Source organism: Neofelis nebulosa, chromosome 6 (genome assembly GCF_028018385.1).
Source record: "Neofelis nebulosa isolate mNeoNeb1 chromosome 6, mNeoNeb1.pri, whole genome shotgun sequence".
NCBI lineage: Eukaryota > Metazoa > Chordata > Mammalia > Carnivora > Felidae > Neofelis > Neofelis nebulosa.
In genome coordinates, this window is record NC_080787.1 from 34776547 (window position 1) to 34804030 (window position 27484).

General features: G+C 37.5%; 1 protein-coding gene across 10 annotated transcripts in view; it reads right to left on the reverse strand.

Moving 5' to 3' along the window:
- LOC131513991 (butyrophilin subfamily 1 member A1-like) overlaps positions 1-25493 on the reverse strand; it is a 42354-nt gene extending 16861 nt beyond the window's left edge. For 7 of the 10 annotated variants that reach the window (XM_058733478.1, XM_058733472.1, XM_058733473.1 and 4 more), the window contains exons 1-3: positions 25242-25491; positions 14344-14427; positions 13055-13153 (exon numbers count right to left, since the gene is read on the reverse strand). In XM_058733478.1, the coding sequence (XP_058589461.1) occupies positions 13055-13153; positions 14344-14427; positions 25242-25302 (244 nt within the window). In that variant the 5' untranslated portion in view covers positions 25303-25491. Of the gene's footprint in view, positions 1-13054; positions 13154-14343; positions 14428-25241 lie in introns of all 10 variants that reach the window. The other 3 variants (XM_058733477.1, XM_058733476.1, XM_058733475.1) reach the window with 2 other exon arrangements.
- Between the last annotated feature and the right edge of the window lie 1991 nt (positions 25494-27484).

Consider the following 27484-nt stretch of genomic DNA (forward strand, 5'->3'; position numbering starts at 1 on the left):
TAATTATTATTATTTTTACAGTAATGGAAGCACTGATACTAGAGTTCTTATGAAAGTGTAAGGGACCCAAAATAGCCAAAACAATCATAAAAAAGAAAAAAATAAACTTGGAGGACTAAAACTTTCTGATTTTAATACTAACTGCAAAGCAACAATGATCAAAACAGCCTGGTACTGAGATAAAGCTAGATATATAGACCAATGGAATAGAATCAAAAATTCAAAAATGATCTGATAAATCTAGTGTCAATTGATTTTTAATAAAGATGCCAAGGCAATTCTATAAGAACAGAATAATCTCTTCAACAAATTGTGTTGAAACAACTAGATGTCCACATGCAAAAGAACGAAGTTGGACTCTGGCTGCCCCAAATAAAGTACATTAACTTAAAATGGATCAAAGACCTAAATTCAGGAACTAAAATTATAAAGCTTTTATAAGAAAACATAGAGAGGGGCGCCTGGGTGGCTCAATCGGTTAAGCGTCTGATTTCAGCTCAGGTCATGATCTCACAGTTCGTGAGTTCAAGCCTCACATCTGGCTCTGTGCTGACAGCATGGAGCCTGGAGCCCACTTCAAGTTCTATGTTTCTCCCTCTCTCTCTGCCCCTACCCTGCCCCTGCTCTCTCTCTCTCTCTCTCTCTCTCTCTCCCCCTCTCTAAAATAAATAAACATTAAAGAATTTAAAAAAAGAAAAGAAAAAGAAAACATAGAGATACCTCTTCATGACTTTGGCTTTGGCCATGGATTCTTATAAATGGCACAAAAAGCACAAACACAAATCAGGAGACTATAGATGCTGGAAAGGATGTGGAGAAATGGGAACCCTCTTGCACTGTTGGTGGGAATGAAAACTGGTGCAGCCACTCTGGAAAACAGTGTGGAGGTTCCTCAAAAAATTAAAAATAGATCTTCCCTATGACCCAGAAATAGCACTGCTAGGAATTTACCCAAGGGATACAGGAGTACTGATGCATAGGGGCACTTGCACCCCAATGTTTATAGCAGCACTGTCAACAATAGCCAAATTATGGAAAGAGCCTAAATGTCCATCAACTGATGAATGGAGAAAGAACTTGTGGTTTATATACACAATGGAGGATTATTACAGGAAGATGGCGGCGTAGGAGGACGCTGGGCTCACCGCGCGTCCTGCTAATCACTTAGATTCCACCTACACCTGCCTAAAGAACCCAGAAAACCACCAGAGGATTAGCAGAACGGAGTCTCCGGAGCCAAGCGCAGACGAGAGGCCCACGGAAGAGGGTAGGAAGGGCGGCGAGGCGGTGCGCGCTCCACGGACTGGCGGGAGGGAGCCGGGGCGGAGGGGCGGCTCGCCAGCCAAGCGGAGCCCCCGAGTCGGGCTGGCAAAAGCGGAGGGGCCGGACGGACTGTGTTCCGACAGCAAGCGCGACTTAGCGTCTGGGAGGTCATAAGTTAACAGCTCTGCTCAGAAAGCGGGAAGGCTGGAGGACAAAGGGAGGGAGAGCTGCTGAGCCCCCGGACAGACGGCAGAGCTCAGCTTGGCGGGGAACAAAGGCGCTCGCCAGCGCCATCTCCCCCGCCCATCCCCCAGCCAAAATCCCAAAGAGAACCAGTTCCTGCCAGGGAACTTGCTCGCTCCGCGCAAACACCCAACTCTGTGCTTCTGCGGAGCCAAACCTCCGGCAGCGGATCTGACTCCCTCCCGCTGCCACAGGGCCCCTCCTGAAGTGGATCACCTAAGGAGAAGCGAGCTAAGCCTGCCCCTCCTGCCCCCGTGCACCTTGCATACCCACCCCAGCTAATACGCCAGATCCCCAGCACCACAAGCCTGGCAGTGTGCAAGTAGCCCAGACGGGCCACGCCACCCCACAGTGAATCCCACCCCTAGGAGAGGGGAAGAGAAGGCACTCACCAGTCTGACTGTGGCCCCAGCGGTGGGCTGGGGGCAGACATCAGGTCGGACTGCGGCCCCGCCCACCAACTCCAGTTATACACCACAGCACGGGGGAAGTGCCCTGCAGGTCCTCACCGCTCCAGGGACTATCCAAAATGACCAAACGGAAGAATTCCCCTCAGAAGAATCTCCAGGAAATAACAACAGCTAATGAACTGATCAAAAAGGATTTAAATAATATAACAGAAAGTGAATTTAGAATAATAGTCATAAAATTAATCGCTGGGCTTGAAAACAGTATACAGGACAGCAGAGAATCTCTTGCTACAGAGATCAAGGGACTAAGGAACAGTCACGAGGAGCTGAAAAACGCTTTAAATGAAATGCAAAACAAAATGGAAACCACCACGGCTCGGATTGAAGAGGCATAGGAGAGAATAGGTGAACTAGAAGATAAAGTTATGGAGAAAGAGGAAGCTGAAAGAAAGAGAGATAAAAAAATCCAGGAGTATGAGGGGAAAATTAGAGAACTAAGTGATACACTAAAAAGAAATAATATACGCATAATTGGTATCCCAGAGGAGGAAGAGAGAGGGAAAGGTGCTGAAGGGGTACTTGAAGAAATTATAGCTGAGAACTTCCCTGAACTGGGGAAGGAAAAAGGCATTGAAATCCAAGAGGCACAGAGAACTCCCTTCAGACGTAACTTGAATCGATCTTCTGCACGACATATCATAGTGAAACTGGCAAAATACAAGGATAAAGAGAAAATTCTGAAAGCAGCAAGGGATAAACGTGCCCTCACATATAAAGGGAGACCTATAAGACTCGTGACTGATCTCTCCTTTGAAACTTGGCAGGCCAGAAAGGCTTGGCACGATATCTTCAGTGTGCTAAACAGAAAAAATATGCAGCCGAGAATCCTTTATCCAGCAAGTCTGTCATTTAGAATAGAAGGAGAGATAAAGGTCTTCCCAAACAAACAAAAACTGAAGGAATTTGTCACCACGAAACCAGCCCTACAAGAGATCCTAAGGGGGATCCTGTGAGACAAAGTACCAGAGACATCACTACAAGCATAAAACATACAGACATCACAATGACTCTAAACCCGTATCTTTCTATAATAACACTGAATGTAAATGGATTAAATGCGCCAACCAAAAGACATAGGGTATCAGAATGGATAAAAAAACAAGACCCATCTATTTGCTGTCTACAAGAGACTCATTTGAGATCTGAGGACACCTTTAGATTGAAAGTGAGGGGATGGAGAACTATTTATCATGCTACTGGAAGCCAAAAGAAAGCTGGAGTAGCCATACTTATATCAGACAAACTAGACTTTAAATTAAAGGCTGTAACAAGAGATGAAGAAGGGCATTATATAATAATTACAGGGTCTATCCATCAGGAAGAGCTAACAATTATAAATGTCTATGCGCCAAATACCGGAGCCCCCAGATATATAAATCAGTTACTCATAAACATAAGCAACCTTATTGATAAGAATGTGGTCATTGCAGGGGACTTTAACACCCCACTTACAGAAATGGATAGATCATCTAGACACACAGTCAATAAAGAAACAAGGGCCCTGAATGATACATTGGATCAGATGGACTTGACAGATATATTTAGAACTCTGCATCCCAAAGCAACAGAATATACTTTCTTCTCGAGTGCACATGGAACATTCTCCAAGATAGATCATATACTGGGTCACAAAACAGCCCTTCATAAGTTTACAAGAATTGAAATTATACCATGCATACTTTCAGACCACAATGCTATGAAGCTTGAAATCAACCACAGGAAAAAGTCTGGAAAACCTCCAAAAGCATGGAGGTTAAAGAACACCCTACTAACGAATGAGTGGGTCAACCAGGCAATTAGAGAAGAAATTAAAAAATATATGGAAACAAACGAAAATGAAAATACAACAATCCAAACGCTTTGGGACGCAGCGAAGGCAGTCCTGAGAGGAAAATACATTGCAATCCAGGCCTATCTCAAGAAACAAGAAAAATCCCAAATACAAAATCTAACAGCACACCTAAAGGAAATAGAAGCAGAACAGCAAAGGCAGCCTAAACCCAGCAGAAGAAGAGAAATCATAAAGATCAGAGCAGAAATAAACAATATAGAATCTAAAAAAACGGTAGAGCAGATCAACGAAACCAAGAGTTGGTTTTTTGAAAAAATAAACAAAATTGACAAACCTCTAGCCAGGCTTCTCAAAAAGAAAAGGGAGATGACCCAAATAGATAAAATCATGAATGAAAATGGAATTATTACAACCAATCCCTCAGAGATACAAACAATTATCAGGGAATACTATGAAAAATTATATGCCAACAAATTGGACAACCTTGAAGAAATGGACAAATTCCTAAACACCCACACTCTTCCAAAACTCAATCAGGAGGAAATAGAAAGCTTGAACAGACCCATAACCAGTGAAGAAATTGAATCGGTTATCAAAAATCTCCCAACAAATAAGAGTCCAGGACCAGATGGCTTCCCAGGGGAGTTCTACCAGACGTTTAAAGCAGAGATAATACCTATCCTTCTCAAGCTATTCCAAGAAATAGAAAGGGAAGGAAAACTTCCAGACTCATTCTATGAAGCCAGTATTACTTTGATTCCTAAACCAGACAGAGACCCAGTAAAAAAAGAGAACTACAGGCCAATATCCCTGATGAATATGGATGCAAAAATTCTCAATAAGATACTAGCAAATCGAATTCAACAGCATATAAAAAGAATTATTCACCATGATCAAGTGGGATTCATTCCTGGGATGCAGGGCTGGTTCAACATTCGCAAATCGATCAACGTGATACATCACATTAACAAAAAAAAAGAGAAGAACCATATGATCCTGTCAATCGATGCAGAAAAGGCCTTTGACAAAATCCAGCACCCTTTCTTAATAAAAACCCTTGAGAAAGTCGGGATAGAAGGAACATACTTAAAGATCATAAAAGCCATTTATGAAAAGCCCACAGCTAACATCATCCTCAATGGGGAAAAACTGAGAGCTTTTTCCCTGAGATCAGGAACACGACAGGGATGCCCACTCTCACCGCTGTTGTTTAATATAGTGCTGGAAGTTCTAGCATCAGCAATCAGACAACAAAAGGAAATCAAAGGCATCCAAATTGGCAAAGATGAAGTCAAGCTTTCGCTTTTTGCAGATGACATGATATTATACATGGAAAATCCGATAGACTCCACCAAAAGTCTGCTAGAACTGATACATGAATTCAGCAAAGTTGCAGGATACAAAATCAATGTACAGAAATCAGTTGCATTCTTATACACTAACAATGAAGCAACAGAAAGACAAATAAAGAAACTGATCCCATTCACAATTGCACCAAGAAGCATAAAATACCTAGGAATAAATCTAACCAAAGATGTAAAAGATCTGTATGCTGAAAACTATAGAAAGCTTATGCAGGTAATTGAAGAAGATATAAAGAAATGGAAAGACATTCCCTGCTCATGGATTGGAAGAATAAATATTGCCAAAATGTCAATACTACCCAAAGCTATCTACACATTCAATGCAATCCCAATCAAAATTGCACCAGCATTCTTCTTGAAACTAGAACAAGCAATCCTAAAATTCATATGGAACCACAAAAGGCCCCGAATAGCCAAAGTAATTTTGAAGAAGAAGACCAAAGCAGGAGGCATCACAATCCCAGACTTTAGCCTCTACTACAAAGCTGTCATCATCAAGACAGCATGGTATTGGCATAAAAACAGACACATAGACCAATGGAATCGAATAGAAACCCCAGAACTAGACCCACAAACGTATGGCCAACTCATCTTTGACAAAGCAGGAAAGAACATCCAATGGAAAAAAGACAGTCTCTTTAACAAATGGTGCTGGGAGAACTGGACAGCAACATGCAGAAGGTTGAAACTAGACCACTTTCTCACACCATTCACAAAAATAAACTCAAAATGGATAAAGGACCTGAATGTGAGACAGGAAACCATCAAAACCTTAGAGGAGAAAGCAGGAAAAGACCTCTCTGACCTCAGCCGTAGCAATCTCTTACTCGGCACATCCCCAAAGGCAAGGGAATTAAAAGCAAAAGTGAATTACTGGGACCTTATGAAGATAAAAAGCTTCTGCACAGCAAAGGAAACAACCAACAAAACTAAAAGGCAACCAACGGAATGGGAAAAGATATTTGCAAATGACACATCGGACAAAGGGCTAGTATCCAAAATCTATAAAGAGCTCATCAAACTCCACACCCGAAAAACAAATAACCCAGTGAAGAAATGGGCAGAAAACATGAATAGACACTTCTCTAAAGAAGACATCCGGATGGCCAACAGGCACATGAAAAGATGTTCAACGTCGCTCCTCATCAGGGAAATACAAATCAAAACCACACTCAGATACCACCTCACGCCAGTCAGAGTGGCCAAAATGAAGAAATCAGGAGACTATAGATGCTGGAGAGGATGTGGAGAGACGGGAACCCTCTTGCACTGTTGGTGGGAATGCAAATTGGTGCAGCCGCTCTGGAAAGCAGTGTGGAGGTTCCTCAGAAAATTAAAAATAGACCTACCCTATGACCCAGCAATAGCACTGCTAGGAATTTATCCAAGGGATACAGGAGTACTGATGCATAGAGGCACTTGTACCCCAATGTTTATAGCAGCACTCTCAACAATAGCCAAATTATGGAAAGAGCCTAAATGTCCATCAACTGATGAATGGATAAAGAAATTGTGGTTTATATACACAATGGAATACTACATGGCAATGAGAAAAAATGAAATATGGCCTTTTGTAGCAACGTGGATGGAACTGGAGAGTGTGATGCTAAGTGAAATAAGCCATACAGAGAAAGACAGATACCATATGGTTTCACTCTTATGTGGATCCTGAGAAACGTAACAGAAACCCATGGGGGAGGGGAAGGGAAAAAAAAAAAAAAAAGAGGTTAGAGTGGGAGAGAGCCAAAGCATAAGAGACTGTTAAAAACTGAGAACAAACTGAGGGTTGATGGGGGGTGGGAGGGAGGGCAGGGTGGGTGATGGGTATTGAGGAGGGCACCTTTTGGGATGAGCACTGGGTGTTGTATGGAAACCAATTTGACAGTAAATTTCATATATTAAAAAATAAATAAATAAATAAATAAATAAAAAATAAAATTAAAAAAAAAATATATACACAATGGAGTACTACATGGCAATGAGAAAGAACGAAATATGGCCGTTTGTAGCAACGTGGATGGAACTGGAGAGTGTTCTGCTGAGTGAAACAAGCCATACAGAGAAAGACAGATACCATATGTTTTCACTCTTATGTGGATCCTGAGAAACTTAACAGAAACCCATGGGGGAGGGGAAGGAAAAAAAAAAGAGGTTAGAGTGGGAGAGAGCCAAAGCATAAGAGAGTCTTAAAAACTGAGAACAAACTGAGGGTTGATGGGGAGTGGGAGGGAGGGGAAGGTGGGTGATGGGTATTGAAGAGGGCATCTTTTGGGATGAGCACTGGGTGTTGTATGGAAACCAATTTGACAATAAATTTCATATATTGAAAAAAAAAACACCAAAAAGCACAAGAGAAAGAGTAGATAAATTAGACTTCATAAATTAAAAATTTCGTGCATCACAGAATTCTGTCAAAAAAAGTTAAAAAACAATCTGTAGACTGAGAGAAAATATTTGGAAATTATATATCTGATAAGAACCTAGTAGTAAGAATGTATAAAGAACTCTTATAACTCATCAATAAAAAAACCACAACCCTTTTTTAAAAAATGTGTAAAGGACTTGAACAGACATTTGTCCAAGGAGGTCAATAAGCACATGAAGAGATGCTCAATATCATTAGTCATTAGGAAGATACAAATCAAAACACAATGAGTTACCACTTCATATGCAATTGACTACTGTAATTTTTTGTAAAATGGAGAACAGCAGGTGTTCTGGAGGATGTTGGGAAATCCAAACTAGTACATTGCTGGTGGGAATGTAAAGTGGTGCTGCTGCTGTGAAAAACACTTTGATGTTTCTCCAAAAAAGTTAAACATATAATACCATATAACCCAGAAAATTACTCTTCAGTATATGCCCCAGAAATATTAAAAACAAGTATTCAAACACTCATTCAGAAATAGTCATAGCAGCACTGTTAACAGTAGGCAAAAGATGCAGGAAGAATTGAAGAATCTATTGACAGAGAAATGGATAAACCAAATCTGGTACACCCATGCAATGGATATACCATTCTCAGTCATGAAATTGAATGAAAGTGTGTTTTAATTTTTATTCAAATGAAAATATTTTATTTTCCTTAAAATTTCATCTTTGACCCATTGGATATTTAAAAAACCTATGTACCTGGGGTGCCTGGGTGGCTCACTTGATTAAGCATCCAACTTTGGCTGATGTCATGATCTCATAGTTTGTGAGTTCGAGCCCCGCATTGGGCTCCATGCTGACAGTGCAGAGCTTGCTTGGGATTCTCTCTCTCTCTCTATCCCTCTCTTTATGTCCCTTCCCTGTGCATACATGTGCACTCCTTCTCTCTCTCAAATAAATAAAGTTTTAAAAATTAAAATTAAAAAATTAAATAAAATAATAACTTATGTGCCTAATGTTTGTTCTCAAATTTCCTTCTGTTGCTGATTTGTAAAATAACTTCACTGTAGTCAAAGAACATGTTGTATATGATTTCATCTTTTAAAATATATTAGTACTTGTTTTATGGGTTAGCATAAGGTCTATTCTTCTTAATACTCATTTGCACTTGAAAGAAAATATTCTTTTTGCACTTTTCAACAAAAAGTTTCTATAATATCTCTTTACTCTCTATCTTTATTATCTGTTTGATGGACATCACTGTCATACTTGCTTTTAATTATTTAACTCAAAGAATTGGTTTCCTTGCAAGCTTTGATATATTTATAATAACTTATTTAAAAATCGTTGTCTAATAAGTCCAACACTGACCCACTCCCTCCACCCCAGGACAGTTTCTGTCTTTTTTTTTTCTGCATGTGGGCCATACTTTCCTGCTTCTTTGTGTCTCCTAATATTTGGATAAAAACCAGAAGTGTTAGAAAATATACTGTGTCAACTCCGGAAATCTGATTCCTCTCCCTCCCCCAAAGCATGTTGTTGTTGCTGCCATTTATTTGGTTAGTGGTTTTCGTAACTCTGTGAAGTCTGAATTCCATGTAGTGTGTAGCCACTGAAGTCTTTGAGCACTTAGCTTACTGGTCAGTTAACGATCGGTCAGAGATTTTGTTACTACTGCTTTGAGCCAAAACATTTCCCACCTTTTGCTAAGGGGCTCTGTGTGTGTTAGGGGATGCCTGTGATGCTCAGAATGTTTATAACTTGGCTTTAGCCTTCGCTTTCCGTTTCCAGCCTCAGTCAACCAGAGCTGAGATATTGGGGACCTCTTAGGCTCTCCTGGACATGCACATAGCCCTGCCCATGGATGCAGTTTTCTAGATTTCCAAATCAGAGTTTTTCAAAGTGCCCTTTGGACATCTCATTGCTCAGATCTTCCTTTAAAAGTTTTGTTCTGCCCCTTACTTGCCTGACTGATACCATATTTTTAGGTAGATGTAAAAATATGCAGTTGATTGTTTTTGACAAATTCCCTGAGGATAGGGTTTTTCCAATGAAAGAATTTCTAAACCAGATCAAATAATGACAATGTCCAGTGAAAGGTGCTTTTCCAGGGAGCTATGAAACAGGTCAATCTGGTAATATTCTGGTTGCCTTAAGGCTTCTGTTTCACAGCTACCATGGTTACAAGGCTGCTATTTTAAAGGCTACCACAGAGTTGGAGAGAGAGGGATAGGAGCAAGCCAAGTTAGGAGCAGGCCAAGTTACAATGCACAAACTCCTACTGTTCTTAAGAATTTCAGCAGTTCTTCCTGAATAAATACTCCCTGAATTGTTGTACATCATGGTTAACTTCCAGAGTTCTGATTTTGACCATTTGGCCAGTGTTTCATTGCTTTTTTTGGAGAAGTGTATTTATGGAGATCCTCAGTCTGCCATTCAGGAGGTCCTGACCTTAAAGATAAATTTATGTAATGGCATTTTGATGTTTCTCTGACATGTTCGGTAATGTGCATGCTGTACAAGAAACTGAAAGTGGCTTCATGATTTGTTTATAACTCAAAATGTCTTTTTATGCACTGTAATGCTGGATCTTTAATTCCAAGGTAAATTAACTTAAAAATAGTCTTCTTCATTGGGGCGTTTGGATGACTCAGTCAGTTAAGGATCTGACTTCGCCTCAGGTCATGATCTCATGGTTCGGTTCGTGGGTTCAGGCACCATGTTGGGCTCTGTGCTGACAACTCAGAGCCTGGAGCCTGCTTCGAATTCTGTGTCTCCTCTCTGCCCCTCCCCCACTCATGCTCTGTCTCTCTCTTTCTCAAAAATAAATAAACATTCAAAAAATTTGTTTTAAATATAGTCTTCATTAATAATTGGTCCATCCAAAGTTTTGTATAAATATAAGTTTATTTTATAAATTGAATGTGACAGTCTTTAACTTTTGTTACTATTTGTAAGCCTGTGCCAGTCACTTCCTTGGCCCCATGGTATTCTGCTTGCCACAGGCATTTGGATACGCATTGCGCCAATTAAAGTGTGCATTGCCTGTGTTAGCCAGAGGCCTGACCCCACTGTGTGTGGACTGCTGCTGGAGCAGAACTGTGTGCTGCTTCCTCTGCTCATATGCATGGTCTATTACCTCATTGGACTTTATTTATAAAACAGATATTCAAAGACAAACTTACTGAAAGTCCAGCATAGTGAAAGCACAGCATTATACCAAGCAGAGGGCATTCTCAGCAGTGGGCCCTGAACAACTGCATAAGTTGTGTATCTGTGAAGCCAGCCCTAAACCCATCCATTTCATGGAGAAGGTCATTGGAGGATTTTAGTGGTTCCATGTCCAGTGCATATGCAGCATGGTGAAGACTAACATAAGAACACATGGATATGACTGGTTGATTTTTATATCTAAGGTTGACCGTGCAGAATCTTTGCAATGCTATAGGTCTGAATATTACCCATTAGAGTTGTGATGATTTATAAGAGCCACACAAAGAAAAACCAGTCCATTGCTTATATCACAGCAGCTTTTAATTTTTTTTTAATGTTTATTTATTTTTTGAGAGAGAGAGAGAGAGACACAGTACATGAGCCGGGGAGGGAGAGAGAGTGAGGGAGACACAGAATCCAAGGCAGGCTCCAGGCTCCAAGCTGTCAGCACAGAGCCTGAATCAGGGCTCAGACCCACAAGCCTTGAGCTCATGACCTGAACCTTAGGATGGACGCTTAACTGACTGACCCGCCCAGGTGCCCTTCACAACAGCTTTTAGAACAGCAGCTTTCCTGATGCCTGCTTTATAATCATCTTCAGTGAAATAGTTGCAATTAGTCCTCATACAGATATTGTGCCTGATTCCTTAAATTAGATTGTGTGACTATATACCTTGTACCAGATTCTAATAGTATGTTTATTGTTTTAATGTATTAGGAACTTAAAAAAAATTTTTTTAATGTTTATTTATTTTTGAAGGAGAGAGAGACAGAGTGTGAGTGGGGGAGGGGCAGAGAGAGAGGGAGACACAGAATCAGAAGCCTGCTCCAGGCTCTGAGCTGTCAGCACAGAGCCCGACGCGGGGCTCGAACTCACAAACCGCGAGATCATGACCTGAGCCAAAGTCAGATGTTCAACTGACTGAGCCCCCCAGGTGCCCTGTATTATTAGGAACTTTAAAATATATTTATTCAAATTTTGCTTCCTGTTTTGTATCAATATCCATTTTTATCGTTAAGTTGACTATATGTTTATTCATTTAAATTGAATTTTTAAAAAATTTTGTCTTGCTTTTATTTAATAGCATTTATTTAAATCCAGTGTGTTTGTTTTCAGAATAAAATATATTGTATAGGATTTCATTCATTAATAATCACTGATTCCTATTGCCTTCTGTGAATCTATATTGAAATAAATCCCAACTTATTCACTTGTAAATTTATGCATATTCAGGATTTTTTAATTTGTAGGCACTGCAGAGTATATCTTTTTTAAGTAGGAATTTTTTTTTGGAAATAGTAAAAATTATAAATTGTAAAAATTCTAAAAAATATGTGGTAAAGATTTTTTAACATTTCCCCATAAATCTTGCTTGAGATTTTAAGATTTCTTTTTTACACTTTCACATTATTTATGATATATTTTAATCCTCCATCTAGCTTAGGAATCCATTCTGTAATAGAAGAACTATTCTCTAATCAAGAAAATAATTTATTTATATGACCATTAAGATTTTGATTACATGCTATCAGTGGTAGTGAAATTTCTTTATAAAAATACTCAATAATGAGAAAGATCCTATTATTAAAATTCTTCTTTATATATAAAGGACTCTACAGAGCTCTTTAGAGAACTCTTTAGAGTTCAAACTCTTTACAACTTCAACCAGTTATTTCTTTTTTTTTTCAAGTTTATTTGCTTATGTTTCCGAGAGAAAAGAGAAAGCACAGGTGCACATGTGAGCAGGGTAGGGGCAGAGAGAGAGGGAGAGAGAGAGATTCCCAAGCAAGCTTCACACTGTGAGTGCAGAGCCAGACATGGGGCTCGATTTCATGAACGTGAGATCATGACCAGAGCCAAAATCAAGAGTTGGACACTCAACTGACTGAGCCACCCAGGTGCCCCAAGTTATTTCTAATCCTAACAGTTGAAATAACAAGACAGAGAGACTGAGAGAATCTTCTTTCAATGACTTATTATCAAAATAATCAAATATTTCATAAGTAATTCAAATATTACAGATTTTCCTGTTAAACATTATACTGTTAATTTTAAAGACATGTTTTGAGAAACTTTACAATTTTGAGAATGAAATACTTGATGAATTGCAGTTTTTCAAAATCTCTCTTAATTATGTGGCTTAGAAATAAATGTGAAAAAGTAAAAAGTAAACAATAAAGTGAGACTGTCACATCTCTTACTTCTAATTCTGTTTTTATAATGAGAAGGCAGATTCCCCTCATCTCTGTTATAATCATTATTCAGGAACCATGTCAAAATTGGTCAGAGTAATGAACCCTTATGATACCATGACTTTACATGTTAACTAACTTACCACTATTACCATATTCGTTTTTGCACAGGAAAATAATAAAAATGATGATCCCTAGACGTAAGAGAGGATAGGTGTTTACATCTGCTTCAGGGTGGAATTCTGAAAAATGAATGACAGAAAATTTCCTTATTGACATCTGGACCAACTTTATTGCTGTTTCTACAATAGAAGTTTTATAATTCAGGTAACCCGTAGGTCTCTGAGCAAGTTTCAATCTTTATAGATAAAGCTCAGGGATCCCATTTCTCCCAAACACTACAGCAGCAGATCACAACAGCCACTGAGAAGACAGCATAGGATTGAGTATTTGAGGGTAAACCAAGGGTTATCCCATGGGTTTTGATGAACCCTGAGTGCGGACACCTCACAGTAAATGAGGGAATCTCTGCCAAATTCCATGTGTCTCCTCATCACTTTGCTATACTCTATGAAGCCAAAAATGATATAGTCAGACTTTGGTCCACAAACCAAATGAAGTCTGACACGTATTTTTGGAAGGCTTGTGATTTCAGAATAGATTTCACATTTTAAAATCATTGAAAAAAATGAAAAAAACGTGATGCAAAAATGTGAAATTCAAATTTTAGTGCCCATAGAACTCATCTATGTTCAATCTTAGTGTATAGTCTATAACTGTTTTGCACTACAATAATAAAGATGAGTAGCTGCAATCAAGACTGCTTGTAGTGCAGTGATACAGTTATAATTGAGCATCATTTGAATGGCTAGACTATCACACCACAGCAACACTTTATTATATGTCTTTGTTTTATTAGCAGGGAATGCCAGTCATGTCAAAATAAGGAAAGAAGATAAAAGTAGGATTTGAATGAAAAATTTTAAAGTATATTGGAGTGTGGGTTATTTTCTTACTGAATTATATGTATTTATTATGTAAGAGCATTATAGCTGTTCTAAAAGAAAACAACATAGAGGGAAGATGGTGGCATAGTAAGAGGACCCTAGGCTTACCTCAGACCATGAATGCCACTTAGATAACTATCAAATCATTTTAAATACCTCAGAAATTGACCTGAAGACTAGCAGAACAAACTCCACAACTAAAGGTAGAGGAGAGACCACATTGAAGAAGGTAGGAAATGCAGAGATGTGACTTAGGGGAGAAATGAATACTGGCTGCTATAAAGGGAAGGGAGCCCTGACCATGGAGAAGTGTGTGTGTGAGAGAGGAGCACACAGGGGAATAAACAAGGAGAATGTTTCCCATAGCCATTGGCTTGGAAAGTGAGAGGGACTGAATTTCATGAGTTCTTGTGATCAGAACTTACCCTGGACTTTAATTGTCATCAGTGGGCTTGGCTCCAGAAGACCCTGCAGACATTGGGGCTGCTCTTGGAGAGAAGGCAAACAACCTATGGACATACAACATATGGTAACTGGCACAATGCCATCACTGGTTACTTAACTTGCATATACCAAGCCCCATCCCCTTGTACTGTGGTGGAACTGCCCTTCTCAGTCAAGCTCATTTAGATCCCAGCACAGCAGGACCCTTCCCCAGAAGACAGCACAAACTTTTGCCTACATTATGTCTCTCAATCAGAGAATTTTGCAGAATTTCAGTTCCAGTGGAGCTGGAGCTCCTCCAGTGGAGGAGGTAACAGGTCTCATTTCACAAGCAGACCAGAGTGCACCTAGTTAAAACAGGCCACATTCAGGCCAAGGACCAAACATTGCGAACAGCAGGCAAAGAAAGCCTCTGTGTACTACTTCCTGGTCTGAAGGACAGAGCAGCCAAAACACAACAGCAGAGTGCATGCAGCACACAAGAGACATTCCCTGAAGTTCCAGGCCCTGGAAACTGCATGACCTCTTCTTCATAAGGCCATTACTTTCAGGGGCAGGACACATAACTGGCTTTTTTAACACAGAGAAGAAGGCAGAGACTGAGACAAAATGTGAAGATGGAGGAATGCCAAATGAAAGAACAAGATAAAGCCATAGCCAGAGATCTAGACTGAAATAGATATAAGTAACATGCCTAATGGATAATTTAAAGCAACAGTCATAAGGATATTCACTGGGGTTGAGAAAAGAAGCCATCAGGGAGACCATTACCACAGATGTAAGAAGTAAAAAAAGAATCAGAGGTGAAGAATGCAATAAATGAGATTAGAAACAGGCTTGACACAATGCATAGCAGGCTAGAAGAAGCAGAGGAATGAATCAGCAACCTAGAAAACAATATAATGGAAAATAATGAAGCTGAACAAAAGAGAAAAGGAAGAATTATGTAAGAGGAGAATAGACTTAGGGAACTCAGTGACTCCATCAAACATAACAAACATAATTTGTATTATAGGAGTTGCCAAAGAGAAAAGCAGAAAACTTATTTGAAGAAATAATAACTGAAAACTTCCCAAATCTGGGGAAGGAAACAGACATCCAGATCTGGTAGGAACAGAGAACTCCCATCAAAATCAACAAAAGCAGACGAACACCAAGACATATTTTTTTTTTCTTTTTTAAATGTTTATTTATTTTTGAGAGAGAGTGAAAGTGGGGGAGGGGCAAGGAGAGAGGGGGTTCAGAGGATCTGAAGTAGGCTCTGCACTAACAACAGCAAGCCTGATGCAGGGCTCGAACTCATGAATAACAAGATTATGACCTGAGGCAAAGTAGGATGTTCAACCAACTGAGCCACTCAGGTGCCCCAATACCAAGACATATTGTAAATAAATTTGAAAAATATAGTGTAAAAAAAAATCTTAAAAGCAGCAGGACAAAAAACAGTTATTAACTTCTTTTGGGACGGGAAGACCCATAAGTCTAGCTGGATATTTCTCAACAGAAACTTGGCAAACCAGAAGAGATATATTCAAAGTGATGAATGGGAGAAATCTGCAGCCAAGAATACTCTATCCAGTACAGCTATCCTTCAGAATACAAGAAGTGATACAGAGTTTCCCAGACAAACAAAAACTACAGGAGTTCATGATCACTAAACCAGCCCTGCAAGAAATATTAAAGGTAACTCTTTGATTGGAAAGGAGAGACCAAAAGTGACAGTAGAAAAGACAAAAACATTAAAATGAGCATTTCTATAAAAAATCAGTTAAGGAACTCATAATAAAAGGATATAAAATATGGTAACATACACCTATAATGGGGAGGATAGGAGAAAAGAATGTCTTCAATCTTAAATGACCATCAACTTAATCTAGACTGTTATATGCAAAAACTAATGGTAACCATATATCAAAAAACACTAATAAACATGCAAAGAATAAAGAGAAAGAAAATCCAAATATACCATTATAGAAAAGCACCAAAGTATGAAAGAGAAAGATAAGAAAAGGTCAGAGAAAATCTGTAGAAACAACCACAAAACAGTAATAAAATGGCAAGAAATACATATCTATCAGTAATTACTTTGAATGTAAATGGACTAAATGCTCCAATCAAAAGACAGAGAGTGTCAGAATGGATTAAAAAAACCCAAGACTTATCCATAGGCTACCCACAAGACACTCATTTTAGACCTGAAGATACCAGCAGATTGAAAGTGAGGGGATGCAGAAACCCTTATCAGACAAATAAATGTCAAAAGAAAGCCAGAATACCAATATTTATATCAAACAAACTGGTCTTTAAAACAAAGACTATAATAAGAGACCAGGAAGGACACAATATAATAATTAAAAGGACAATACAAGAAGATATAATAATTGTAAATATTTATACACCCAATATGAGAGCACCCAAATACATAAACAAATTAATAACAAACATAAAGGATAATAATCCTTAATAACAGGGGCTTTAACAACCCACTTATATCAATGGAAGGATCATCTAAAGTGAAAATAAATCAAGGAGACAATAGCATTGAATGACACACTGGGCCAGATGAACTGAACAGGTATATTCAGAACATTCTATTCTAAAACAGCAGAATACACATTCCTTTCAGGTGCACATGGAACATTATCCAGAATAGATCACATATTAAGGCACAAAACAAGTGTCAACAAATTTAAAATGATCAAAATTGTGCCATGCATCTTTTCTGACAACAATTCCCTGAAATTAGAAATCAACAAAAGAAAATATCTGGAAAGACCACAAATATGTGGAGGTTAAATGACATACTACTAAACAATGAATGTGTCACCCAAGAAATCAAAGAAGAAATCACAAAGTACATGGAAACAAATGAAAATGAAAACACAATAATCCAAAACCTTTGGAACATGGCAAAAGTGGTACTAAGAGTGAAGTTTATTGCAATACAGGCTTACCTCAAGAAGAAAGAAAAAAATCTCAAATAGAAAACCTGATCTTACACCTAAAAACTCTACAAAAGGAAAAAGAAACAAAACCCCAAACAAGCAGATGGAAGGAAATAATATATATTAGAGCAGAAATAAATGATATAGAAATTAAAAAACAATAGAACATATCAATGAAACCAGGGGCTGGTTCTTTGAAAAGATCAGCAAAATTGGTAAACCTCTAACTACACTCATAAGAGAGATGAGAGAGAAAGAGAGAGAGAGAGAGAGAAGACTCAAATAAAGAAAATCAAAAATGAAAGAGGAGAAATAACAACCAACACCACAGAAATACAAACAAGAGAACACAATGAAAAATTACATGCCAACAAATTATACAACCTGGAAGAAATGGATAAATTGCTAGAAACATATGACTTACCAAAATTGAATCATGAAGAAATAGAAAATTTGAATAGACCAATAACCAAAAAAGAAATTGAATCAGTAAGTTAAAAATTCCCAACCAACAAAAGTCCAAGGCTAGATGGCTTCACAGGCGAATTCTACCAAACATTTGAAGAAGAGTTAATAGCTATTCCTCTAAAACTATTCTAAAAATTACTAAAGGAAGGAAAGCCTCCAAATTCATTCTATGAGTATCATTTCCCTGATACCAAGCCAGATAAAAACACCACACAAAAAAGAGCACTATAGGCCAATATTTCTGATGAACATAGGTGCAAAAAATCAACAAAATGCTAACAAACCAAATTCAACAATACATTTAAAAATTCGTTCACCACCATGAAGTGGTATTTATTCCTTGGCTTCAGGGGTGGTTTAATATTTTCAAATCAATCAATGTGATATACCACCTTAATGAAAGAAAGCATAAAAACCATAGGAACATTTCAATGGATGCAGAAAAAGTATTTGACAAAGTACACATCCATTCATGATAAAAACCCTCAACATAGTAGGTTTAGAGGGAACATCCCTCAACATAAGAAAGGCCATAACTGGAAAATCCATAGGTAACATTGTCCTCAATGGGAAAAACTGAGAGCTTTTCCTCTACATTAAGGAACAAGACAGGGATTTCCATTCTTACCACTTTTATGCACGTAGTACTGGAAGTCCTAGTACAGCAATTAGGCAACAATAACAAAAAATAAATAAATAAAAGACATCCAAATAGGCAAAGGAAAAGTAAAACTCATTATTTGCAGATGACATGATACTCTATGTAGAAAACTTGAAAGACTCCACCAAAAAACTGCTAGAACTGATACATGAATTCAGTAAAGTCACAAAATCAATGTATAGAAATCTGTTTCATTTCTATACACCAATAATGAAGTAGCAGAAAGAGAAATTAAATCAATCCTATTTACAGTTGCACCAAAAACAATAAGATTCCCAGGAATAAGCCTACCCAAAGAAGTGAAAGAACTGTACCCTGAAAACTATAAAACACTGATGAAAGAAACTGAAGATGACACAGAGAAATGGAAAGACATTCCATGATCATGGATTAGAAAAACAAGCATCATTAAAATATTGATACCACCCAAAGCAATCTAAACAGTTATGAAATCCCTACCAAAATACTACCAGCATTTTTCACAGAGCTAAAACAAGCAATCCTAAAATTTTTATGAAACCACAAAAGGCCCCAAATAGGCAAAGTAACCTTGAAAAAGCAAAGCAAAGTTGTAGACATCACAATTATGGACTTCAAATTACATTACAAATCTGTAGTATTCAAAACAGTATGGTACTGGCACAAAAATAGACACATTGATCAATAGAACAGAATAGAAAACCAAGAAATTAACCCACAAGTATATGGTTAATTAATGTCTGACAAAGCAAGAGAGAATTTCCACTGGCTAAAGATTATCTCTTCAACAAATGTTGTGAAAACTGGCAACATGCAAAAGAATGAAACTGGACCATTCTCGTTCACCACACACAAAAATAACTCAAAGTGTAATAAAGACCTGAATGTGAGACCTGAAATCACAAAATTCCCTGAAGAAAGCACAGATAGTAATTTCTCTGACATTGGGCATAGCAACTTCTTTCTAGATATGTCTCCTGAGGCAAGGGAAACAAAAGCAAAAATAAACTCTTGTGACTACAGCAAAATAACAAGCTTTTGCATAGAGAATGAAGCAACCAACAAAACGAGAAGACAACCTATGGAATAGGAGAAGATATTTGCAAATTACATATCCAATAAAGGGTTAGTATGCAAAATACATTAGGAACTAGTATAAGGACACTTGGGTGGCTCAGTTGGTTAAGTGTCCAACCAACTTTGGCTCAGGTCATGATCTCACAGTTGGTGAGTTTGAGTGCTGTGTCAGGCTCTGTGCTGACAGCTCAGAGCTGGGAGCCTGCTTCGGATTCTGTGTCTCCCTCTCTCTTTGCCCTTCCCCTGCTCACTTTCTCTCTCTCTCTCTCAAAAATAAACATTAAAAAAAAACTAGTAAAGCTTGACACCCAAAAATAAATAATCCAATTTAAAAATGGGCAGAAGACATGAATAGACATTTTTCCAAAGAAAATATCCAAATGACCAATAGATACATGAAAAGATGCTCAACATCACTCATCTTCAGGGAAATACAAATTAGAACAACGTGAAGTACAACCTGACACCTATCAAAATGGCTAAAATCAACAACACAAAAATGAAGTGTTTGCAAGGATGTGGATAAAGGGGAATCTTCTTGCACTGTTGGTGGGAGTGCAAAGTGGTGCAGTCGCTCTGGAAAACAGTATGGAGGTTTGTAAAAAATTAAAAATAGAACTAATTTATGATCCAGCAATTGCACTACTAGGTATTCACCCAAAGAATACAAAAATACTAAATCTAAGGGGTACATGCATCCCAATCTTTATAGAAACATTATTTACAATAGCCAAATTTGGAAATAGCTCAAGTGTCCATTGATGAGTGGATAAAGATGTGGTGTACACACACACACACACACACACACACACACACACACACAGGAATATTACTCAGCCATCAAAAACAATGAAATCTTGCCACTTGCAAAAACATGGATGGAACTAGGCAGTAGTGAAATAAGTCAGAGAAAGACACATACCAAATGATTTCATTCATGTGTGGAATTTAAGAAACAAAGCAAATGAGCAAAGGGAAAGAGAGAGAGGCAAAAGAAATAGACTGTTAACTATAGAGAAAAAGTTGATGGTTACCAAAGGGGAGGTGGGTGGGAGAATGTATTAAATAGGTGATGAGGAATAAGGAGTACACTTGTGATGAGCACTGGGTATTGTATGGAATTGTTGAATCACTATATTATACACATGAAACTAATATTACATTATATGTCAACTAACTGAAATTTAAAATAAAAACTGGAAAAAAAGATAAAAACATACATTGGCATTACCATAGTAGCTCTCATCACAATATTCTCAAATTATGGTAAAGCAACTCTAAGATAAATTTTTAAAATTTTAAATTAAATATGTTAGAAGGATTTCCTCATGAAAATAAAAAAAAATGAAATTGAGGCTATAACCAAAATAAGTTTCAGGTACTCATTTTTCAGTCAAGCAAGAGAAGGCATTGACCAATGGTGAACTAAATTAAATTGTGTTTGATTGAAACAGTCCAAAAAATTTGCCTAGAGAAAATAAACAAGTATATTAGTCTTTTGGTGAGAACATTTGTTTAAAGACTTGAAGACATTGGGAACAATATCATTAGTCAATTAAGAAGCCAAGACATTATATAGTTCTGGGGAAAGACTGAATAGACACGCATTTCTCTTTTCCTCATAATAACTACAGCCTAAAACCCTGTAATATATGTAAAAAAATACAAGAATACTCTGAAATGTGGAGAGATAAAGGTAGAAAGACTAGGGACCTTGAGGCTCAAAAAATGATACATGTGAGTTTTCTGGGTTTTCCTTTTGCCTAATATCCATGACTGGATACTGGAGAAACCAATTACCCAGAAATGTCAATGGGCAAAGATAAAGTCATCCTTGAGGAAAGGCTGCCATTTGATGCCAAAGGCCCAGAAATGAGCAACATAGCAAGACAGAAACTTTTCAGGCAAGAACTCTCCTATGCCAACCAAACACAAAGAAAAAACTGGTACTCCTCTCCCACTATTCAGCAATGATCGAGGAGCCTAGACATTCACCTTCACTCAACTAACAATGTGTCCCTTCCTCACCTGAATGAATGTCAGTGGAGGCCAGCATAGCAATCAGACAAGAAAAAGGAATAAAAGGCATCCAAATTGGCAAGGAAGATGTAAAACTTTCACAATTTGCAGATGACATAAGATAGATAGAACATAGATAGAAGACCCAAAAGACTACACCAAAAATCTATCAGAACTGATAAATGAATCCAGTAAAGTCACAGGATACAAAATCAATGTACAGAAATCTGTTGCATTTCTATACAATAATAATGAAGTAGAAGAAAGAGAAATTAAGAAAACAATCCCATTTACAATTGCATCAAAATAATAAAATGCCTAGGAATAAACTTAACCAAGGAGGCAAAGGAACTGTAGTCTGAAGTCTATAGAACACTGATGACAGAAATTAAAGATGACACGAATATTCCATGGATTGGAAGAATTAATATTGTTAAAATGTTCACAGTACCCAAGGCAATCTACAAATTTAATGCAATCCCTATTAAAATACCAACAACATTTCACAGAACTAGAACAAATAGCCTTAAATTTTTAATGAAAGTACTGAAGACCCTGAAGAACCAAAGCAATCTTGAGAAAGAAGAACAAAACTGGGGGTATCACAATTCCAGATTTCAAGATATGCTATACAGCTGTAGTAATCAAAATAATATGGTACTGGCAAAAACAAAAACAAAAACAAAAACAAAAAAACAAAAAACCAAAAAACCCAGACACATAGACCAATAGAACAGAATAGAAAGCCAAGAAATAAACCTGCAATTACCTGGTCAATTAATCTTTGAGAAAGCAGGAAAGAATATCCAATGGGAAAAAGACAGTCTCTTCAATACATGGTGCTGGGAAAACTGGACAGCTACATGCAAAAGAATGACACTGAACCACTTTCTTACACCATACACAAAAATAAACTCAAAATGGATTAAGGACCTAAATGTGGGACCTGAAACCATAAAAAATCCTAGAAGACAGGACAGGAAGTAATTTTTCTGACATTTGCCATAATAACATTTTTCTAGATGTTTCTCCTGAGGCAAAAGGAATAAAAGCAAAAAAAAGTATTGGGGCTACATCAAAATAAAAAGCTTCTGTACAGTAAAGGAAACAATAAACAAAACTAAAAGGCAACCTATGGAATTAAATAAAGTATGTAAAACCTTGGATTGCAAGTACCTTGTTCTGCAAGTGTTCTGCAAGATGAGCAAACATGTCTAATAAATTTTAACTTGATAAACAAAATATGTCTTATAATACTAGTGGTACGTGACACCAAATGTCACATGATCACAACTGAGCCAATTGTTCTTGAAATCCTTTTTGATATACAAGTGTTTTGGATTACAAACATGTTTCCAGAATGAATTATGCTCGCAAACCAAGGTTTTACTGTATTTGCAAATGACATATCCGATAAACACTTAGTATCCAAAATATATAAAGAACTTACACAACTCAACAGCCAAAAAACAAAAAATCCAATTAAAAAGTGTGCAGAGGGGCGCCTGCGTGGATCAGTTGGTTGAGCATCTGACTTTGGCTCAGGTCATGATCTCACAGTTGGTGGGTTCAGGCCCCACATCAGGCTCTGTGCTGACAGCTCAGAGCCTGGAGCCTGCTTCAGATTCTGTGTCTCTCTCCCTCTCTGCCCCTCCCCTGCTTGTGCTCTGTCTCTCAAAAATAAATAAATGTTAAAAAAAAATTTTTTAAAGTGTGCAGAAGTGGGGAGCTCAGTCAGTTAGGTGTGCGACTTTGGCTCAGGTCATGATCTCCAGGTTTGTGGTTCTGAGCACTGCGTTGAGCTCTGTGCTGACAGCTCAGAACATGGAGCCTGCTTTGGATTCTGTGTCTCCACCTCTCTCTCCGCCCCTCCCCTACTCACGTACTGTCTGTCTCTCTCCCTCTCAAAAATAAATAAACATTAAAAGAAATTTAAAAAGTACAGAACCCATGAACAGATATTTCTTCAAAGAAGATATACACATGAAAATACGTTCAACATCATTCATCATCAGGGAAATACAAACTCAAACTACAAAGAGATATTATTTCACACCTATCACAATGGCTAAAATAAAAAACACAGAAACAAGTTTTGGCGAGGATGTGTAGAAACCCTCCTGCACTGTTGGTGGAAATGTAAACTGATGCAGCCTCTCTGGAAAATAGTATAGAGGTTCTCAAAAAAATGAAAATAGAACTACCCTATGATCCAGTAATCACATTACTGGGTATTTATTCCAAAAACATAAAAACACTAATTCAAAGGGATACATGCATCCCTATGTTTATAGTGAGCAGTATTTAAAATTGCCAAATTATGGAAGCAGGCCTAGGGCCTATCAATAGATAAATGGATAAAGAAGAAGTGATATATATATATATATATATATATATATATATATATATATACACACACACACACTCACACACACACACACAAAACGGAACACTATTCGGCAAAAAAAAAAAAAAATGAAATCTTGCCATTTACAACAATGTGAATGGACCTAAAAAGCATAATGCTAAGCAAAATAAGTCAGCCAAAGAAAAATACCATATAATTTCACTCATATGTGGAATTTAAGAAACAAAACAAAGAAAAAAGAGAGAAACCAAAACACAGACTCTTAACTATAAAGAACCAACAGAAGATGACTAGAAGGAAGATTCGTGGGGGGAATAGGTGAATAGGTCATGGGGGTTAAAATCAAAGTAGCCCAATGCCATAATATTCTTGCATGAAAGATTTTTGGAGCATAATATAAATCTTATATGAGGACAACATGAATGATACCCCACTGATGACTGGAAAGAACTTTTTTCCATTCTGTATCTGGATAGTCCTTGATTATTTATTTTTCCAATCAGGAAAAATTAATCACTTATTCACAGTCTTATTACACATTGATATTTTCCCCAACTTACTACCAATCAGAACTACAGTCAGTATAGGTTGGCTCTCTACTCTAGTCCTAAAACCCTGAGTTGATGCACATTAAAATGTATTCACTATGAATATTAATAGTCCTTTAGAATTCCATAGCAACACGTTCCTTTGAAAAAACTTTTATTACATTATTACACAGAGTGGTTAGTATGAGAGTGTTGGTTTTCAATCCTATAAAGTCATCTTTCTCACCTTTTAGAATGTAAATACCACACTTATTAAATGTTAATATCTGTATATATATTTGAATAAATGGCATTCCAATGACATGCAGAAAAGGATGGATTGAAGTGAGATCACTCTAGGAGTTGGAATTGTGAGGTTAGAGTAGAGAGAAAAGCAAAATTTAAACTATGCAGAAAGCATCTGACTCAGGAGCATTGCTGATAGAAGAGGGGAAATATAGGGAAAGAGAGACTCTCCAAAGTAACTTGCGTGGGCAAAAATGAGAAAGGAGAATGACATGGGAAAAAAAAAAGAAATATGCAATGAGAGATTATTGAACTGAGAGCTTTGGGACAGTTTGTAATTAGGGAATGAGAAGAAATGAGAAGTCAGGTTGACCGGCCCTGAGAGAATAACAGCTCCAACACTTAGTTGCACCCTAGTGCAAATTGGATCCTAGTGTCTGCTTTATTTTTGTGGTTCAAATACTTTTCTTAGAAGCACTAGACATATGAGCTCACATACATGCGCGCGTTCACGCGCACACACGCGCGCGCACGCACACACACACACACACACACACACAATAATAGCAGGAACAGCAGTAAAACTTACTTTTATGTGTCTCATTATTCATAAGTGAATTTGTATCTAGACCTGTTTGCTGAGTCACCATCTTAGGAAGGAGTTCTTTTCAGGTCCGTCACTCGTGGCCTAAAAGAAATTCCCAACTCTGTTCTGAGCTGCGTTGGCAGGATTCTGAAATGTCTTTGTGTTCCTTATACAAGCACAGGGATGAGAGATTATGCCACCCAGGGCAATATCCTGGGTCAGACAGAAGTGTCAGTCACATAAAGGTATGCTGTTCCTGAGTTCTGTAGTTAGGTGGAGTATGAACTTATTCCAGAAGCCAGGACACCCTGGACTCTGGACCTTATATAATCATAAAACATATTTTCGTTGTGATTGTTCACTTACTCGAATACATGCACAATTTATCTTGCCTCTGTCTAGATCTCCAGTGCATTGTTGAATAGAAGTGGTAAGGGTGGATAACCTTTTTGTTCCTTAGAGGAAAGATTTGAGACTTTCATCATTTTGTTAAATGTTATTTGTTTTTGAGAGAGACAGAGACAGAGACAGAGCACGAGCAGGGTTGGGGCAGAAAGAAAGAGAGACAGAATCTGAAGCAGGCTCCAGGCTCTGAGCTATCAGCACAGAGCCCGATGCAGGGCTCGAACTCACAAACCGTGAGATCTTTACCTGAGCTGAAGTGGGATGCTTAACTGAGCCACCCAGGTGCCCCAAGACTTTCATCATTTAATATGATGTTATTTTATAAATGGCCTTCATCAGTTTGAAAACATTCCCTTCTATTTCTAGTGTATTAAGTGTTTTATTTTGTCTGTTTTAATTAGGAAAAGACATTGGATTTTGTCAAAAAATTTTTTTACATCCATTGAGATGGTAATGTGTTTTTTCTCATTCTATTAAATATGGTGTATTATATTGATTGGTTTTTGTATGCTGAGCCAACTCTGCATTTCTAGGGTAAATCCCACTTTGTTATCATGTGTAATCCTTTTAATATGCTGCTGGAGTCAGTTTGCTAATATTTTGTTGAGGATTTTGCATCTATATTCGTAACAGCTACTGGTCTATAGTTTTTGTTTCTTGTAATGCCTTTCTCTGGCTTTGAGATCAGGGTAATCTGGCTTCATAGATTGAATAAAAAATGTTCCCACCTTTTCTGTTTTTTGGAAGAGTTTGAGAAAGATTGGTGTTGATGTTTCTTCAAAACTTTGGTCGAATTCACTAGTGAAATCATCTAGGCTGGGCTTTTTTTTTTCTTTGATAGTTTTTTAAATATGAATTTGATCTATTATTATAGGCATATCCATATTTTCCATTTTTTCTGGAGTCACTTTAGTAGTTTGTTTCTAAGAATTCATTTCATTTAGTTTATCTGATCTAGTTTATCAGCATTTGTTCATAGTATTCCTTTATAATCGTTCCTGTTCTGTAAGGCTTATGGTAATGTCTCCTCCTTCTTTCCTGATTTTAGTGTTTTGGGTCATCTATTTTTTGCTAAATGTTTATCACTTCTGCTGATCTTCAGAAAACCAGCTTCTGGTTTCATTATTTTCTCTATTGTTTTTCTATTCTTCTGTTGTCTCTTCACTCTAATATTTATTATTTCCTTCTTTCTGTTTGCTCTTAGTATGTTCTTTTATTTCCCAGTGTCTTAAGGTAGAATTTTAGGGTATTGGTTTGAGATCTTATTTTTTTTCCCTTTTTAATGTAGCTGTTTATAGCTATAAATTTCTCTCTTGGCTCTGTTTTCACTCCATACCTTAAGTTTTGGTGTTTTTCATTTTAATTTTTGTTCATATCAAAGTATTTCCTAACTTCTTGTGACTTTGACTCATGGGTTCTTTATGAGTGTGCTGTTTAATTCCCACATATTTGTAAGTTTCCTGAATTTTATTTTGATACTTATTTTTAATTTCATTTCATTGCAAAAAAGAACATATTTTTACGACTTTAATTTTTTACATTTATTAAGACCGTTTCTAACATATTTTCTATCTTGTAAATGTGTATTCTGCTGTTGTCGGGTGGGGTGTTCTATAGATGTCTATTATGTCCAGTTGGTTTATAAAGTCTCCTATTTCTGTATTATAATTAAACTAGTTGTTTTATCTATCTATTGAAAGTGGAACATGGAAATCTCCAATTATTATTGTTGAACAATTTCTCCCCTTGATCCTGTCAGTTTCTCCTTCGTGTATTTTGGGGCTCAATTGTTAGGTACATATATGTTTATAATTGCTATATCTTATTTATGGACTGATGCT